The sequence below is a fragment of the Calypte anna genome, chromosome 12, assembly GCF_003957555.1.
Source record: "Calypte anna isolate BGI_N300 chromosome 12, bCalAnn1_v1.p, whole genome shotgun sequence".
NCBI lineage: Eukaryota > Metazoa > Chordata > Aves > Apodiformes > Trochilidae > Calypte > Calypte anna.
Window position 1 is genome coordinate 198,450 of NC_044258.1, and position 17,973 is coordinate 216,422.

Here is a 17,973-nt window from a genome sequence, read left to right on the forward strand (position 1 = left end):
TGCAACTTTAATGCAAATTTCTTTACCTTATTATAGAGGTAAGCAGGAAGGCACAAGCACTAAAGATGAATTTGGAAACAGTCTAATAATGTGGCAAAAGATGTGCTTTTGCCTGACTACTTCTAAGCATTGAGAAAATGATGTTTATAGAAGGATGCAGTTTTATGGAAGAAATAAAAACACCATGCCTATTTTCACTGTTCTTTTGTTTGTTTGTTTGTTTTTTAATCCAAACTTGGTAATATATTTGGCTACTTGGCAATGTAGCAAGGAGTACATTTCACTGTTTACTGTTCAAAAACTGTTTCAGACTTTGTTTTTGTTTCCTTTCGAATACGATGCCTTTGAAGTATAATTTGGGGTTAAGCTGCACTGAAGTAGTGATAGCTGAGGAAAAAAAAGAAAAAATACTGCTACCTTTATCTTTGTCCCTGAATGTGCAAAAATAGTACTGTTTGCTGATTTGAAAGGGTGCAGGGAGTTCATGTCCCTGCACTGGGAGAGGTTTTATGCTGAAATGTAACTGAGCATAACAGGGAGAGGGGAAAGATTTGGAAGGCTTTTGGTGACTTTTTTTTAATACTACATACATTTTCATACTATGTTATGTATTTTATATACTAATAGTGTATATATAAAAAAAACCCAAACCAAATCAACCACCCTCTCCCCCCAAAATAACCCAAACAACCCCAAACAAAAGAGAATTTCTTCTATTAATGCCTTTTATAATTCTTGTTGAGCTTCTTTTTCATAACAGTAAATTCTGTGCTAATGATTTTATGCCTTAGCTGGCTTGCAGGACTGTTCTGGCCTGCACCTAGCATCTGGGCACCTTTCTGAAGTCTCCTCAGGCCCTGATTATCTAAATTAAATTAACATGATGGTAAAGAGGAATCTCTTCCTTCAAGAGGAATCTCCCATTTAGTACTGATGAGCTGTTAATGTGCAGCAAGTCAGGTGATTCCAAGACTCAGGCCAGTTTTGCAGATGTGGGTGAACTCTACCATGGATGTGTAGGCTGACTGTGTCACAAGGGAGAAGGCAGTGCAGTTTTCAAATGCTTTCAGAAGAGGCTGTGAGGTCAGAAGTCTCAGACAGAGAGCGCACCACTTAACAGACAAGGATGTTGCAGTTTTCACTGACTCTCCCCATTTTTGTTTCTTAGACCACCTCAATGGAGCACATTCAGGGAGCTTGGAAGACCATCAGTAATGGTTTTGGACTCAAGGATTCTGTCTTTGATGGCCCAAACTGTATTTCCCCTACTATTGTCCAGCAGTTTGGTTACCAACGCCGAGCATCTGATGATGGCAAAATCTCAGATACTTCCAAAACCAGTAACACCATTCGGGTGTTCCTGCCCAACAAGCAGCGCACGGTGGTGAGTCTGCAGTACCCGTGGGTCAGAAATGGTGTCCTGTGCCCACTGCTGACACTGCCACCTGTACCTGGAGCTCCACAGAAGCTCTTCCTGTGACTGTGTTGGCATCAATTTGTTAATTCTTGAGGACTTAAAGCAGTGTGGCTGCATTTTGAGAAGCTGTGTTTCTCTGTCTCAGTTTCTCTGTATTTTCCCAGTGTACATGAGCGAGATGCTTTGCTGATGTATTTAACTCTGAAAAGCAGTAGCTGGCTGACCTAAACAATGATGCTTGAAGGAAAACATGGAGTAATTTTTGTTACTGTTTTCTTGGATGCTTGCAGTGGAGTATGGCAGTAAAAGCTGAACTGAAATGTCTCAAGAGAAGGCTTCTGTTAGATTTCTTGAAGCTGAGTATACTAATAATAGTCTTACACAAAGATCCCTCTGATATAAAGTAAGCCTTTTTCTAGACTGAGGGTAACTCTGCCTACATTTCTGTTGGTTTTATAGTCTACCTACTTGTATGAGTGCTGTATCAAATCCTGTTTTACAGAAACTTAGTAACTTGAAGAAATAGAAAAGTTATAAAATAGTTATTAAAGTTCTAAAACTCCCTTTGTTGAAGTACACAGTGTGGCAGAACACCTGTCTGCCTGACAGGTTGGCTTAAGGTGTGGTGAATTAAATCAGCAGGCACAGCAGTCTGTTGGGACATCATACAAGTAATTTTTTAATCTATTTATTAACTTCCAAGTGTGAACAACTGTGCACTTTTACCAGAGCTTCCTATGAAAAGGAGAAAAAAGAGATTTAAATTCTGCAATTGCTGACTTAATTGTTTTGTTTTTTTTTTCCTTTGGTCACAGGTAAACGTTCGAAATGGGATGACTTTACATGACTGTCTGATGAAGGCACTAAAAGTAAGAGGTCTGCAGCCAGAATGCTGTGCAGTTTTTCGACTTCTTACAGAACCTAAAGGGTAAGAGTCTGGAGTGTTACATGTGCAGTTTTGAACTCGAGAATGTACAAATTGTGGTTCTGACAATGGCAGCAGTCATGCTTTCTTCCTCTCGCTGGTGTCTTTTAAAAGTGCAGTTTGGTGTTGAACACTTCCATGTTGCTTTCTTTACCCTTCCCTGGGGCAACTCCTTCAGCTTCCTGGGTATTAAAAATTTAAATTTTCTTTTAAAGCTAAATAGTAAGAATGCTCAGAACTGAGGGGTACGCTTCAGTGCTTGTAGCATCTTTCAGAGGCTTTTGGCATACTCCAGATGAAATCCTGTGTTTGGTAGTCTCCAGTGCTCTAGTGACTCTTTAGCCAACTGAAATAAACATCTCCTTTGTGTGCTCAGTTTTAAGGCTCTACATTCCTCTACAACTTTTCAATGTTTGGATGTAAATCTCACTTCAGATATTCCTTATTTTTTGTAGGACCGGGGATGCTGCTATTAAATACCAAATGATTCCTATAAAAGCTGAGGGAGTGAAGGTATCTCATGGAGTTAATACATTTAACTTCACACCTCGTAAGGCTTGGGCTTAATGCTCTTTTAAGCCTCAGTCATGAGGCAATCATTTGTGGGTTTACATCTCTGTGTAACTGAGTCCATTCTGGGGTCACCAGTAACTTCAGTGCTGAAGCACATAATTTGGCTTTCATGTCACTAAGTCTGTCATTCATATTTCTTATGCTTTGTTTATAAGGGTATTTCTGTGACTTCATTACAGCTTTTAGGTGTCTTCTTTCAAGTAATCTGTATATCTAAATGACTTACACATTAAAAAATAAAGAGACAAAGAGGTGAATCGCTCTACTTTCAAAGTTGCTTCTAATTTTTAAAGTGAAAGACACTGGCTTTCTTTTATGGCTCATTATAAGAGGTTAGCCATGTTTTTTTGTCTTTGTTTTCAGTTTACTCAAGAAAACTCACAAAACATAGATCACTGACTAGGCCAGACTTATCTCTTGAGTAATTCTGTTGTTCCCATTATCTCTTTCAGAAAAAAAGTGCGTTTGGATTGGAATACAGATGCTGCCTCCTTGATTGGAGAGGAACTGCAAGTGGACTTTCTTGATCATGTTCCACTCACCACACACAATTTTGTAAGCTTTTCCTCCTCTGTATTTAGGTGCAAATTGTACCAGTTGAACCACATAATCAGATACAGAATGTTTTTCACATAAGCAGACACAGAATGTTTTTCACATTAGGTTCCTTTTGACTTTCTAAACACAGGGGAGGATTTCAGAATTAATGATTTGATTCCTTCACCCCTACTCCCCACAAGTTTTACTGCATAAATATCACTTTGCACTGAAATGCCAGAATTCTGTTCATTTTTGCTAGGTGTTAGAGACTTTTAAAAGCTCACAGCTCTTCTTCGAAGGTCGATTGTTGCCATTTTTATCTTATTTAAACACATATTTCTGAAACTTGTATTAAGGTAGAATGTCTTTAACACCTAGAACTGGGAGATAACTTGCATCATCAGACAAAAAAAGGCTGGCTAAGTTCAACAGCTTTATTGGACTGTTGGTAATTGTACTGAAGGTACAGGGGTGCTTTTAATTCTGCAAGATTATGATGTTGGTTTTGATTGTGAGCTAATACTGCCTTGTAATCTGTTTCTTGGGGCGATGGGAGACTTAAGCCTTGTAGTTCTTCCTCAAAAATGGATTATTTTCTCAGAGCAAAAAAATACATGTTTCTTTTCTTTTCTTTTTTTTTTTTTTTTTTTTCTTTACAAAGGGCTAATATAATTTGCAGTTGTTTCCAGAAAACTATTTTTCTTCATATCTGGAAGAAGCTCAAACTCTGTGCCTTCCTCACAGTATATTCTTAAAGGAAGAAACACTTTGATTCATATTTTTCTTCTTTTAGCATTTCAGAAGCTTACTTGCCATATTATTCATAAATATTCAAGCATTTTGACTAGTAAAAAAAATAACGAGCTGATCCTTACTATCTGATCCTCCTTCGCTTCCCTAGTAATACTAAAACCAAGTTAAAAAACCCCAATTCTTGGCTCACAGCACTGTCACCTTACTGGGCACAAAGTAGAGCTTTTCACAGAACACTTTTCCTTTTTTTTTTTTCTTAATGATCAGATCAACAAAGGCTTTGTCAGCTTTCCAAGTGTGGTTTTACGTTCAGTAGCACTTTGTGAGTACTGATAACATTTTACCATGGTCTTTATTTCTGCCAAGCCCTGAAGATGTCAATCCCTGCTGATGAAGAGAAGCTGGTAGTTTGAATTAATTGTTCCATGTGTTTTTTAGGCTCGGAAGACATTTCTAAAGCTTGCTTTCTGTGACATCTGCCAGAAGTTCCTGTTAAATGGGTTTCGGTGTCAGACATGTGGTTATAAATTCCATGAACACTGCAGCACTAAAGTTCCAACCATGTGTGTCGACTGGAGCAATATCAGGCAACTCTTGTAAGGACTGTTCCTTTTTTATAGCAGCAGTAATTCTCTGTGACAGACAAGCATAATTTTGTTTTTTTTTTAAATCTCCTATCGTAGAGATAAATCTGGGTTGCTGGGAAGTGTAGTCACTTCTATCAATATACAGATTTGTGTATTGATTTCATAAAACAGCCAGCAATGATTGTCTGTTCCCAGGTGAAGAAGGCCATTTATCTTAAATGCATTTCATGTAAATTTTAGTATTTTGGGGACAAGGAAATGAAGATCTTGAATGATCAGGCAGTTGCTAGAATGTGCTCTGTTTCAACAGAGTAATAGTTTGTCTTGTGTAACACTTCTGTTAGAAGAAAAAAAGGTTATGATTCAGCTGTTTTTTAGCTGTTGAAAGCATGGGTGTTCAGCACTACCACAACTTGTGACAGCCTGTTGAAAGTGCATGGAATGGTGAGAAAACTGATGAAGGCTAATACTTTCCTAACATTGATTATAAAATCTTCAAAAACATTATGTTAGAAAAAATCCTTTTATGCAAAAGTATTAAAACCCATAATTGCTTTATGTGTCTTACTTAGTGATTGTATTTTTTTAATAACTTAACTTGGTCATGATGCATTTTCTTGTACTGTCTAGTCTTTAGATTGGAGGGTCACTTGTGCCACTTGGTGCTACCTGAGTTTTACAGAACTTCCAAAATTTGGTGTTGAGTACCCTTTCAGGAAAATTTGCAGTCTGATGTAAAAAAAGATGTGTCTCTTAAGTTTAGAAAGAACATGCAGAAATTTTCTCTGGGAGTCTGAAGACACACCAGGCCCAGAGGAAAAGTACTACATGAAGATAGGAATGTGTTCATGAAGTTAGCTATGCTGGAAGGAAACAGCCCTTGAAATTTTCAGCTTTTAAAGAGCATTGTACAGGAGGTAGTGTAGCAGTTGAAATTGTAATTGTTTTTGTTGATATTTCAGATTGTTCCCAAATTCAAATATCAGTGACAGTGGTGTCCCTGCACTACCTCCCTTGACAATGAGACGGATGCGGGAGTCTGTCTCCCGGATACCTGTTAGGTAAGCTTGTATTTCCTGTCACTTCTGCTTTGGGAAATACAGTTGTTTCAAAACAGACAAAAAAGAAAACAAAAAAAACAAACAACAAAAAAATCCCCCAAACAACCCTAAGCCCTGAAAAAATAGAACAATCTTATAGAAGGTTGGGATAAACGTGCAAGAAGGCACCACCACTTCATCATAGATGCTACGTAGTATCCTTTCTTCTTAGATTCAATCCAAACATTGATTTGGGATTTTATATTTTTCATTTTCAGTTTTAAGATTTTAAGGCAAGGTATTAAAACTTTTCTGGAGATCTTTTTTTTTCCTGCCTAAGAAAAGTCAAGGTTCCCTCTGGTATTTTTGTGAATTAACTTTATTTTATCTAATCAGGTAGTATGCCTTAAGAGTTTGTGACTTGTTTTGCATGGCTTGCATATATATATATACTAAAATAACATTCTAATGTTGAAGTGACAGATGAGAGTTAAAAGGGAAAATATGCTCCTCTTAAATAATATTCTGAGACTCAAAGAGGACGTTTCTGTAGTTTTAAATGCTAGAATAAAAATGGCTTTCCTTTCAAAGGGGCCTGTCTTCTGATCCTAATTTGTGCCTCTCTTCTTTTCCTTGAAATTCTAGAGGCTGAAGAGGGCAGGCCATGTTTTGTTTTTTCTACACCCCTTTGAAAAATCTTGGCCTGCTCAGGAATGAGGCACGGAGCGTGTAGCTGACTTGCAAATGGTTCTATGTATTTATTTATTTATTTTAGTGGGAACTGCATCAGGGATTGATCTTGTGTTCTCTTTGCCATCTTACTCTATTTCCAGTGTTGTTGAACATTGACTTATTAATGTGATAGGTTTTTAAGCTTTTTGCAAAGGCTGGCTGATTTCAATTAAGGTATTCCTGTGACTTGGGATGAATAAGGTTTGAGTGACCTGAGCTGTGATTTATAACTGTTTGTTGAACTGGATTTTAGTGTTGGCCTCCTTTTAACTGGTATTGGGTTTCATGACTTCCTTGCTGGCTGTTCTGCATGAACCATTGAACAGTCTTGCAAACCTTTACAAATTCAGAGCTTAGCAACAAAAGTGGCTCGTAAGCTATGTGTTTAACAGGCTTGAAATGAGCAGTGTGTTTGAATTTCACAGACCTGAATTAATCCAGCAGAGCAGTGTTCTATCAGTATATTAAATGTGATTTGCTGGGGATTGAGGTGAACTGTGACAAAATCTATAATGCCAGAAACAGACTTATGTTAAACACACTACATAAGTATGTGAGCTGACAAGATCTTCCAAGTTTTAAAAATCTATTTCCTGAGTTAAACTGGGAACGATTCAGCTGACCAAATAGTTCAGTTAGTGTGTAAGTCCTTTTTTTTTTTTTTTCCTTTGGTTGGAATTCTTTGCATATTGCTTTTGGACAGGTTACATTGAACAGTATTTTTCAATTGCTAGAGAGGCAAAAATAACCACAGCTTTCCCTGTCTCTTTCTCTCTCAGTTCCCAGCACAGGTATTCTACACCTCATGCCTTCACATTCAACACATCCAACCCTTCCTCCGAGGGCTCTCTTTCCCAAAGACAGAGATCTACATCCACACCAAATGTCCACATGGTTAGCACCACAATGCCTGTAGACAGCCGGATCATTGAGGTAATTTTGGTAATAAGGGAAGCAATAACATGAAGTTAAACTAAAATTATGACTGGCCATCTAATAGTCACTGATTGGTTTTCCTTTTTTTTTTTTTTTTTTTTTTTTTGCTGTCATTTACTTACTGTTTGCCTTAGCTGGCTGAGTGGTGAAATATATAGGTGATACATTTGCATAGAAAGTTAACAGTTCATTTATCAACTTTGCTGTAGTGCTAGGTAGATTTTTTGGTGGCTGTGAAGATGTGGGGGAGCATAACAGTCAAGTTTCAGAGATCTGAAAAGCAAATAACCTCAGTTTTGCTGAAGAAATACTTGTTAGACACTTCTAAAAATGTTTGTTCTAACGTAAAAATCCAGATTTGTTGGGGAGCTGATGTTTATTTTAAAGCAGACGGCAGGTACTTTAAGTCTGGATGTAGTTCTCAGACTTGAAATAATCAAGTCAAAACTTACTGGCAATGTGTTTTGTATTATACCTCTGTGGAATTAACTGATTCTGATTCTGGGCTTGTGTGCTGAAGCCATCTGTATCTGAGAATATTTCTGCTGTTACTTGCTTTCAAACACCTTTTTCTTGGGTTTTTTGGGTTCTGTTTGTTTGGGTTTTTTCCTACCTTAGGCTTTCTTTGAAGAGACAACTCTTTGAAGTCAATTGGAAAGTGTTTTTTGTTTTGTTTTGTGATAAGGTTAACAAAACAAGGGAGTGGTGAGGAGGAAAGGCTCTTGGAAAGACAGTGCTGAGCTGCAGGACCTCAGAGACAGCTGAGCACTGGTTTTTTGCCAAAAGCCTTTGCCTGCTGAGATTACTTGCATCTTCAGCTGGTAGTTTATAGACTTCTATGAAACATGAAGACTCTGAAATATGCCAGAGAAGTCCTCTGGGAACGGGAAAAAAAGTGCACTGCATCCTCATGGAACTTTTTTTTGTTAGAAGCTGTGTGTCAGCTGGGTTTTATAGGGAAAGGTACCCTCCCCCTCTCTTCAGTTTTCTTAGGTTACAGCCTTTTTTACTGCTTCAGAAGCCTGGCTGACAATTTTTTTTTTTTTTTTGTGGCACTAGAAGTAATGAAGCACTCAAGAAAGAGGATGTGAGTTACCAAACTTCACAGTGTGCTGATCCTTTAAGGAGACAGCTTTCTTTATCCTTTACACATACACTTTCTATTCTGGCTCTTCATGATATCATAGGGACTGAATAAAAATAGCTTGAATGTCTTAAAGGCAATATCAGCTTTTCCAAAAGGCTCTAAAAAGAAAAACAGTTAAAAAAAAGCACACTAAAAAAAGGTAATAGAGACTTTCTAGTATGTCTAGAGAAGCACCACCTTTATAAAGTGGTTTACCAAAGGATGGGTACTTGTGAACTTGTGGGTTTGAACAGGAATACTTCATTAAAAAGTTTTACTGAACTTATTGGTCATATGTCAAACAAACTAGGTTAGTTTTCCATTCACTTATCCTAATATTTCTTTTTAAGTTATTTTTCTTTATACTTCCTCTGTTTTTTTTCTTCTATCTCTTACTGTGTTGGCCTAGAATAACAGCCTGAATGCTTCTCCCAGCTCCTGGTGCAGACGATTTTGTTTGAGGGGAAGAGTAGGTATTTTCTTGGTGCCTTTTGTTTTCTTGTGATTAACAGGATTGCTGTAACCTGTACGCCATGGCAGTGTCCACATGAAATATTTAATCTGGAGTTGATTTGATGAAAATCTGTATAGCATGTTTATACTTAAGTATTGAGGACCCTAACTGGAAGAGGCAAATTGGTAGAAGGGCTTCATTTTTAGTTTAGCAGGATGAATCAATATGAAATTTCCTGTGAATGTGTACAGGCTTGGGTTACAGGTGCATTTGTTCACACAATTTTAAAGCAAAACCTTCTCAGACATCTATTGCATGGCTTTTTTTTTCCTCTGGAAGCTTTTTTTTTGTTGATTACAACTGTACAAACCCCTTAGAATATGATGCGCTATTTTTATTTCACATCTAAGTAGAGGTGACAGACTACAGCACTGTGAATGGTGTTATTGGTCTTGTAAGACAACTCTGAAGAACACTGTTCTTGGTACATTTGCTGAAGGATTTGTAAGCAAAAAAGAAAATACATTAGGATTGAAGTTCAAAAATACTTTTTTTCTTAAGTAAGAATTATGTATCCGTGAGTGTGAGAACAATTTAAATTTTTTTATTTAGCCTTTGCCAGCTTGCTGGAACACAGCTACATTTTCAGGCTGATGTACAGAAACCATCACTTGTTATTAATTCAGGTTCTTGAAGATTTTTATTGATTTTATTTGAGTTCTCCATTGGTAGTTTATGCAGATTTTAATCCCCCCAGGTGCAGAGTAGAGGTATTCTGCAAGAATACTATGCATAGAGTCAAGCCTGGGAGAATGCAGCTAACTAGCTGAAGTGATGTATTTCATAAATGAATCTTAACTAAGGATAATCTGAGTTAATTTGAAAGCTGTATGGTGGAATGCAGGCTTGTTCTGTCCTCCTATGAAATCTTACATTTATTATTCTACTAATTAGTTAGAAAGTTTGAATTGACTTCTATTAACTTTGACAGTATTTAACATCTCTGTAGTGCATGTTCTTGCTTTGTACTTATACAGTACCTGGATATTTTACCTTTCCTGTATGTACTTTGGGATAATACATAGCAGGTGAGAAAAGTTGTGGAGTCATGTTTTGTCAGAGCTTAGTTATTTTGTGCATGGCTGTAGAATTGTGTTGTAAAGTGCCTGTGGCATGAGGTGAGAGTTGTTGCACTGTGCCAAGTAGTGACCTGTGTAAGAACATGCTTTTCAAATACCATCACACTTGAATCTGTGGGAACATGTACTGAAAATGAGATGGTGGTGTGTTAGGGCACTAGACATGGCCTTTTTGGGGGGGTTGAAATGGTATGGTAGAGGTATTTCAAAATATCTATTGCCATGGAATACTTTGGGAGTTTTTAATTTTACTATTTATACCCAAAGCCTATTTGAGAACTTGTCCCTCGAGACACAGGACCCTCACTGGAGCTATGTTCAGATCTGAAACACAAGCATGTACAGCAAGGCAGTGGTGGGGATGCAGGCAGTATTGCTGGTTGTTTCTTCTTGTCCACATCTGTTTGGGTTTTTTTTCCCCACTTTCATTTTTTAGTAGCAGTCCCTTTCAGTATGCTGTGAATATTTTTAATGTGTTGTAAGAATTCACAAATTGCATGTTTTTTAGCATACAGGATTCTTAGAAAATCACTTAGAAAATCACTAGAAAATTTCATCTTTTGGAGGGGGTTGTTCAGTTACTGTATCACACTTGACCAAAACTATCAGGAATGATTTCAGTACTATTTCTACTCTCACATATTTATTAACTTTATTATCTGTCTTCTCCATTTTAGGATGCAATCCGAAGCCATGGTGAATCAGGTATGGTTTAAAGAAATAAAAAAAATTGTAGTTTTATTTTGTGTTTATTTTCCCGTTCATAAATTGTTTTCCTTCTATTTTTATGTCTAAGCTTCACCCTCTGCTCTGTCTGGAAGTCCTAACAATATGAGCCCAACTGGCTGGTCTCAGCCCAAAACCCCAGTCCCAGCCCAAAGAGAGAGAGCCCCTGGATCTAATACACAAGAAAAAAACAAAATTGTAAGTGTGGTAATATTGGATGGTGAGGTTTTTTATTATATCAAAATAAGCTGGGAGTACTGGTGTGTTGGAATAAATTTCTGTGCTTCAAAAGGCAATAATTTTAACTAACTTGGGAAAGATAGTACCATTGCTTTGCATTAAAAATACCCAGAATGAAGTATTCTGGGTTGAAAATTAATTTCAGGCATTATTGTGAAATTTCTGTTCAGCACAGATTCAAGGACTACCTTCCTAAATATTTAGAGGGTGTGTCTCTTTTTCATTCTTTTTAAATATGTTTAAAGTTAGCCTCATTATCTCTGTTTGAACTGTATTTTCATAGCTTCCATAGAAAATGGATAATGATAATGCCAGAAGTTTCATAGCAAACAAAATGCAAGTTTTCCCTCAAAGGCTTGATTGAAACTTAGGGGTGGGGAAATATAAAGAAAAGTTAGAATACTAATGAATAATATCTGAAATTTTTTGAAGGCTTATAAGATTTAAAAATGCAAGTACAGCTGCTTAATGTGGTTCACAGTTGTTAGTCTTTTAAACCTTAGAGGTCTAGGAAACCTGCTCTCATCTTTTTGGTTTATTCATTTAAAGTATGTTAATGAGTTCCTGAATTTGAGTATTATAATTTTGAAGAAGTCAGTAGAGTAAAAGGCCATGTCAATTTTTGTTCCAGAGGCCTCGTGGACAGAGAGATTCCAGTTATTACTGGGAAATAGAAGCAAGTGAAGTCATGCTTTCTACCAGAATAGGGTCAGGTTCTTTTGGAACAGTTTACAAAGGCAAATGGCATGGTAAGTTCTTGACCAGTGCTACCATCTTCTCAAAATATTGATCTGGTAGGACAGCAATACAGAAAAAGGTAAAATTGTTTTAATGGTGCTGTGTGTTTATCTACCACCAAAGGTACTAGGTGAGAAATACTGATTTCCTAATATTAGCAGAGAGAAATGAAGGCAAAGAACAGACAAGAATCTGAATCTCACAACTGCCATCAGTGTGTTCACTAAAGCAGATCCAAAATTGTTTTCTTTATTACCTTGTTCTCCAACAGCTTGCTTGCTGAAAAGATTTCGCTTTTCATTAGCAGGACTGAATTACCAGGATTAGCTGGGAAATTTCACAGCCTCATGCTAAATGGTATTTACCTTTTCTTAATACCTCTGTGGTTTAATTAGCATACTTATATTCAGGGTAGCAGGGAAAGGAAATAAGCATAAATTGCTTTCACTGTGGAGTTTTCATAAGGAAAAAATTATGGGAGATTTTATGATCCAAAGATAGCTGCAATAATTTGAAAAGAGGAACACTGCAGAACTAAGGAATTTGTTTCCACACTCAGGGCTTCTGAATCAAAAAGAAACACACACAAAACCCTTCCAGGCTCAAATAAGAATAAATAATTTAATAGACAGGTAATAATAAATGCTAATGAATAGCATTATTGTCAGAAAATAAGCTGACAACAGCAGTCTCAAAACTCACTTCTACACTCTGTGTTTAAAGAATAAATACTTGCATGTCTTAATGCCCAGATATTGTCAACATCAATGGAAGTGCTAATAGTATGCATTAGCATATTCTTATGCTAATGGTAATATTCAGGAACAGTTAAACTGATGAAACTCCATCACATGAATGAAATGGAATGCAGAAATCAAAAGGACAAAAGTCAGGTTTCACTAAACAAGGTGATAAATGAGAATTTTTTTGTTCATGTTTTTTCTAATGAAATATTTGTAGCTTTTAATGTATCAAGAGCTTTGGTGTGTGGAACAAGAAATGTGTGGAGCTACATGTTTAGGAAGAGTCCTCAGCTGTGTGGCCAGGGTGGCTCTGTAGCTGCCTCCTCACTCCATCCTGGTCAGACTCACTCTCTTATCTCAGGAAGGTCAAAGTTAAATACCTACAGTTTTCCTATGGAACCATCATTTGCAGTGTGGGCTGAAAAGACTGAAAGGTTTATATTTCTTGCAAGTCTTTTCTGTTTAGAATTGAAGAGGCTGGGGGCTTACTGCACACTGAAACTGCAGACTTTATTTTTTTGGATGTGTAGTAACCTATTCTAACAGTACCAATGCAGTAATAAAAATGTCTGGGTAAAGGGAAAGGAAATGAAGTTGTTAGATTGCCACAGATTTACAGAAAAAATTCAGACTGAGAGTTGTTTGGCTTCCTAACATGCCCAGCTATGTAAGTGCAGCTGTGGAGGACTCCTGTATGCAAAGTGTGTTAGGTTTCCAGCAAGCTGCTCTGCCTGAAGTCTTCCAAAATAAATCTGAAGTGGTAGGCCAGTCTTGCTCTGAGGAGTCAGTGTTTGTTGGACAGGTATCTTGCACTTCCATATTTTTCCCACTTGTTCTGATGGTTAAGTACTAATTCTCATATTTGCACCACTTCTGTTACAGACCCCCTTTGGATCCTCTAGTGTCCTGTAGCATGCTTCTAAATTTAAAAGGAGGAAAGAGAACCAAGGCAGTTTAAATGGGTTGGAAGACTACCTATCATAAACACATTTCCCCTTTGGCCCTGGTAATCAGTTCTAGGGTTTTGGTGGTTGGGGGGTGGTGGAAGCTGATACGTCTTCAGATTGCTGCTAAGCAAACCAAGTGTTATTGTGTATTTATTTCTGTAGAGGAGGCTGCTTGGGAAATGCCATCAAGCCTTTAAAAAAAAAAAACCAAAACTGTGACACCTGATTCAGTAAGAACAGCACAAGGTTCAAAACATCTCTTCATCTGTGGAGAATATTTGGCCTGTCATCAGTGGATGCTGCATCCTTGTCTCTGGGCATAGCTGATACCAATATATTTCATTATTGGGCTGGCATTGTTCAGCAGCAGGAGGTGCAGAAGGAACTGGCTACTTGAAAGCCTGGGATTTTGGTAGTCTTATGACAGTGTAGTCTTTCTGCCAGTTACATTCTCCCATTCTGGTCTCTAAGCAGAGAGAGCAAAGTTATAAAACATTCTGCATACTTCAAACACGAGCTGGTTCTCTTGATAAAGATGCTGGAGAGTGAAGAGGAGGTGTATTGCATTTACTGAAGTTAAAGGAGAAGATATAAATGTATAATGATGTGTTCAGCATTTGTGCATCTTTGTGGCTTCAAATGGTACAGCAAATAAAGCAACTGGTGACTGCAGGGGAGGATAAACTCACTCTGAAACTTTCCAAGTACCAGTTTTCATACCCTTCTTGTACTTCGGCAAGTTTTTTCACTTGATCCTCATATTGTCCAGAATTGCTAACATGCTTTTCCATGTATATCTTTGAAAAGAGACTGCAATAATAAGAAGAAAATTGATGATTGGTAACAAAGAAATCTGTCACTCTAGGGCTTTTTCTTTTTAATGTGAGTGCTGATGCTGTAGTGCAAAGCTGCAGCAGCCTTTAAACCAAGAGATAAGCACCTCTCAGATCTTTTTACTGCATGGAAATTAAGGGGGAAGCTTTGGTTTTCTTAACGTGCTTTTATCTTCCTCTAACACTGCCAAGGGCAGTTTATCCCCCTCTTCAATTGTAAAATGCTGTAGTTAGATACTGCCTCTGTTGGTAAAATGAACATGATGGTTGGTGGGCCTCACTTTAGGTAGAATAGTTGGTTTCATTCCACTGTTGTACCTGTTTTGAATCAGTTCAATTCTGCTGTTTTCTGGATCTCCTGTAAAGGTTTTTACAGCTTCATTCTCTGGAAGCAGTCTCTGAACAGGTGGCACTGGATCATCATCATATCCCACTCTGTACTACCCTCTAACAGATGCTGAAATTTAAAGCAAGCACTGACACTGGAAGCAATTCAATTGAAGCTTTTAAATGAAATTTTATAATCTATCAGCTTAAAGAACAGTAAAATATTCTACTTTCTGTTTTCCCCAGATTTGTTATTAAACACTGAAATCAGTTCTGGTGTTTGTTATTTTTCTGCTGTTGCTGGATAGGGGATTTATCCTTTTCATTCCTTAAAATTAGCAGTATTTAAATCTAGGAAGCTTTTTTAGATTAAGTTTATGTTAAAAAATGATGTGTGTGTACACATACATCTATATAGGTTTACATATATAAAAGCTTTAAGGTATAAACATAATTATATAAAAATACAAAGTTGTGTATGAATATGTGTGCCAGAGCTGGATAGAAAAGGGAAAGTGATGAAATGTTGAATACTGGTTGGAAACAGAGAGGCTCTTATGTGACTGCTTGAAATAACATGCTGAGAATGCACCACGACTAGAATACCTCCTTTCTCAACAACTATTTGGATTTTAGTTGCTTCATATCCTGCAAAATGCTTATGTGTAGTTCTAGCCAGCCATAGCTGCTAAAAGGAGGGAAGCATGTGAACAATTAATGACTTTTTTTAATTATACTGTAAGTCAGGTAAATTAATAACTTGATACTGCAGAAGTTTATGTCTGCAGGAAAAATCTTGACCTACATACAAATTAGTAGAGATGTGCTGTGCATAAGTTAGGAAATATAAGTTTATTGCATATTAATGTTGCTTTGGAAAAAAATAAACAACAAAGCTGCATTTTTAAGTGTTTTTGTGCATTTTGTGTTTATTTTTTAGGGGATGTAGCAGTGAAGATACTAAAGGTTGTAGATCCAACCCCAGAACAGTTCCAGGCTTTCAGAAATGAAGTGGCTGTGTTAAGGTGAGTTGGTAGTTTCTAAATCTGTTAATTTGACTACAACCCCTCTTTTAAGCCATCCTACCAATGTTCTATGTTTGACAAAAAAAAAAAAGCAGATTTCCAGGGAAGAAGAATAAAACAGAGCATGTTGTGATACTCACAAATATTGTGGAGCTGTGGGACAGCAGTCATAGTTCAGAGTGTTCCAGTGGTTCTGCACTGATTCTGAAAGTTGTCTTTTCAGATAAATAATACTGATAATACTTTTCAGATAAATAATACTGCCATTACTGAGGTCTCATTTGGCATGCAGTAAAAGATGAGAATTAAATGCTGGAACTGAACCAATTCAAGCTATCTTCTCATCCCTTAATTCCTTTAGAGTTTATAATGGCCCTTGAGTTTCCTGTTGGGATTTAGCCTTCTGTAGGAAGTTTTTACTTTCTCCCAGCTTTCAGGGGGGGTTCTGTTATTCCAATAACTTCTAACACATCTTTCAAGAGTGAATGTTGGTTACTGATTTCAAAACCCTTCCACCTTCATGACATCTTTCTTAGAGGCTGATTTTAAATAACTTCCTTGGAATTAAAAGGAAATGTTTTCACTAAAAAGCAGAATAGCATCTGATGTTATTTAAAAATTATAAGTTGGCAACTGTGGCATATTTTTATTATTTTAAAAAAGAAACTTTACCCACACATCCTGCAGAAAATTTGCAGGCAACTCCTTGGTTTTTGGACTCAGAAACTGTTCCTTTAGGCAGGAATCCATTTTGGAAAGAACCTGGGAAGATTTTTAGGAAGATCCTGACTTCTCTTTCTGCTCCTTTCCATTAGGAAGACTCGGCATGTTAATATTTTGCTCTTTATGGGCTACATGACTAAAGATAACCTGGCCATTGTCACCCAGTGGTGTGAAGGCAGCAGTCTCTACAAACACCTCCACGTTCAGGAGACCAAGTTCCAGATGTTCCAGCTCATTGACATCGCTCGGCAGACAGCACAGGGAATGGAGTGAGTAGGACAAACAGTGCTGGCTGCTTTGGGTCTTGGAATGCTGCTTCCCTTCTCTCCCACAAACCTTACTATGGGTCAAAATGGGCAAGATTTTGTGCAGCCTGGATTCAGCATGCATCCTTCCTTGCATTTGGTAGTTTTTTTCCCTGTGGGTTCTGCCTCAGTCCATGACCACCAGTCACTTTTCTCTACTGTAGCTTGAGGTCTCACTGTAGTGCACAAGGTGAGCTCCTAAACACAGAATTAACTTCTTTTTTCCTTCCCTTTCTTACTCTAACAATGTAGTGTTTGGCAAACACTGATTTTGGCTTGTGTACTTGTGTGAGATGAAGGGATGGCTGTTCCTGTTGCACAGCTACAGGACACACACAAATCTGTTTTGGAAGGGTTCTGCAGGTGCCTGAGTCTATACACTGACACCTCACTTCTCTTTCAGAACATATTGCAATGTTTGTAGCACAGAGGATGCTGATATGGTCTGACACTTCCAGTGGTCATCCATCTTGTAGATCAGACCCAGGTTTCCAGTCAGACACCTGGAGAACTGGGGTCATGTATTATGAAAAAATAAGCCAGTAAACACTAACCCTTAGCACAGGGCACAGATTTCATGCATTTGAGAGCAGCACCCATTCTCTAGAACATGATACCATGGCATAGCAGTGCTGCCACTCTTTCTCTTCCTTTTCCTCAGATTTATTTCCTGCTTCCACTTTCTTTAGTGCTTAAGGCAATAGTTGTTCAAACTGTCCCAGTGTCTGTTTGAACAGCCTCTTATCACACTGCTCTCCTTTTTCTTTCACAGCTATTTACATGCAAAGAATATCATCCACAGAGACATGAAATCCAACAGTATCCTTTCCTAACCTAATCATGTTTCCTTTAATGTGAGTGATTGGTTGTTAATACGGAGTCATTTGAGGGGTAGAAATAGCTGTTCCAGATGTATAAAACTGCTAGTGAGAATTCCTCCTGATGTGCAAGAAATTTTGCAAGGACTTCCATACATGCTTGCTCACCAGCTATGATAAAGATAAAAAAAGACATACAACAGTTGTGCTCCAGAAGTGTCTTATTTTACTTAAATGGTGTTTGTGCAATTCCCTGTTACCCACTTGGTGGAGAGAAGCTGCACTCTTTACTTGGTGGGAAGATGTGTGCATGCTGGTGGAGGTGG

The 17,973-nt window shown here is 37.6% G+C and overlaps 1 protein-coding gene across 6 annotated transcripts in view; it reads left to right on the forward strand.

Moving 5' to 3' along the window:
* The window catches only part of RAF1 (Raf-1 proto-oncogene, serine/threonine kinase), a 75,792-nt gene that overhangs the window by 50,162 nt on the left and 7,657 nt on the right, over positions 1 to 17,973 (forward strand). For 5 of the 6 annotated variants that reach the window (XM_030458580.1, XM_030458582.1, XM_030458583.1 and 2 more), the window contains 13 exons: positions 1,169 to 1,384; positions 2,233 to 2,345; positions 3,368 to 3,470; positions 4,647 to 4,804; positions 5,758 to 5,856; positions 7,347 to 7,500; positions 9,039 to 9,098; positions 10,900 to 10,927; positions 11,019 to 11,146; positions 11,820 to 11,937; positions 15,717 to 15,801; positions 16,617 to 16,793; positions 17,602 to 17,648. In XM_030458580.1, the coding sequence (XP_030314440.1) occupies positions 1,169 to 1,384; positions 2,233 to 2,345; positions 3,368 to 3,470; positions 4,647 to 4,804; positions 5,758 to 5,856; positions 7,347 to 7,500; positions 9,039 to 9,098; positions 10,900 to 10,927; positions 11,019 to 11,146; positions 11,820 to 11,937; positions 15,717 to 15,801; positions 16,617 to 16,793; positions 17,602 to 17,648 (1,486 nt within the window). The remainder of the gene's footprint in view (positions 1 to 1,168; positions 1,385 to 2,232; positions 2,346 to 3,367; positions 3,471 to 4,646; positions 4,805 to 5,757; positions 5,857 to 7,346; positions 7,501 to 9,038; positions 9,099 to 10,899; positions 10,928 to 11,018; positions 11,147 to 11,819; positions 11,938 to 15,716; positions 15,802 to 16,616; positions 16,794 to 17,601; positions 17,649 to 17,973) is intronic. The other variant, XM_030458585.1, reaches the window with a different exon arrangement.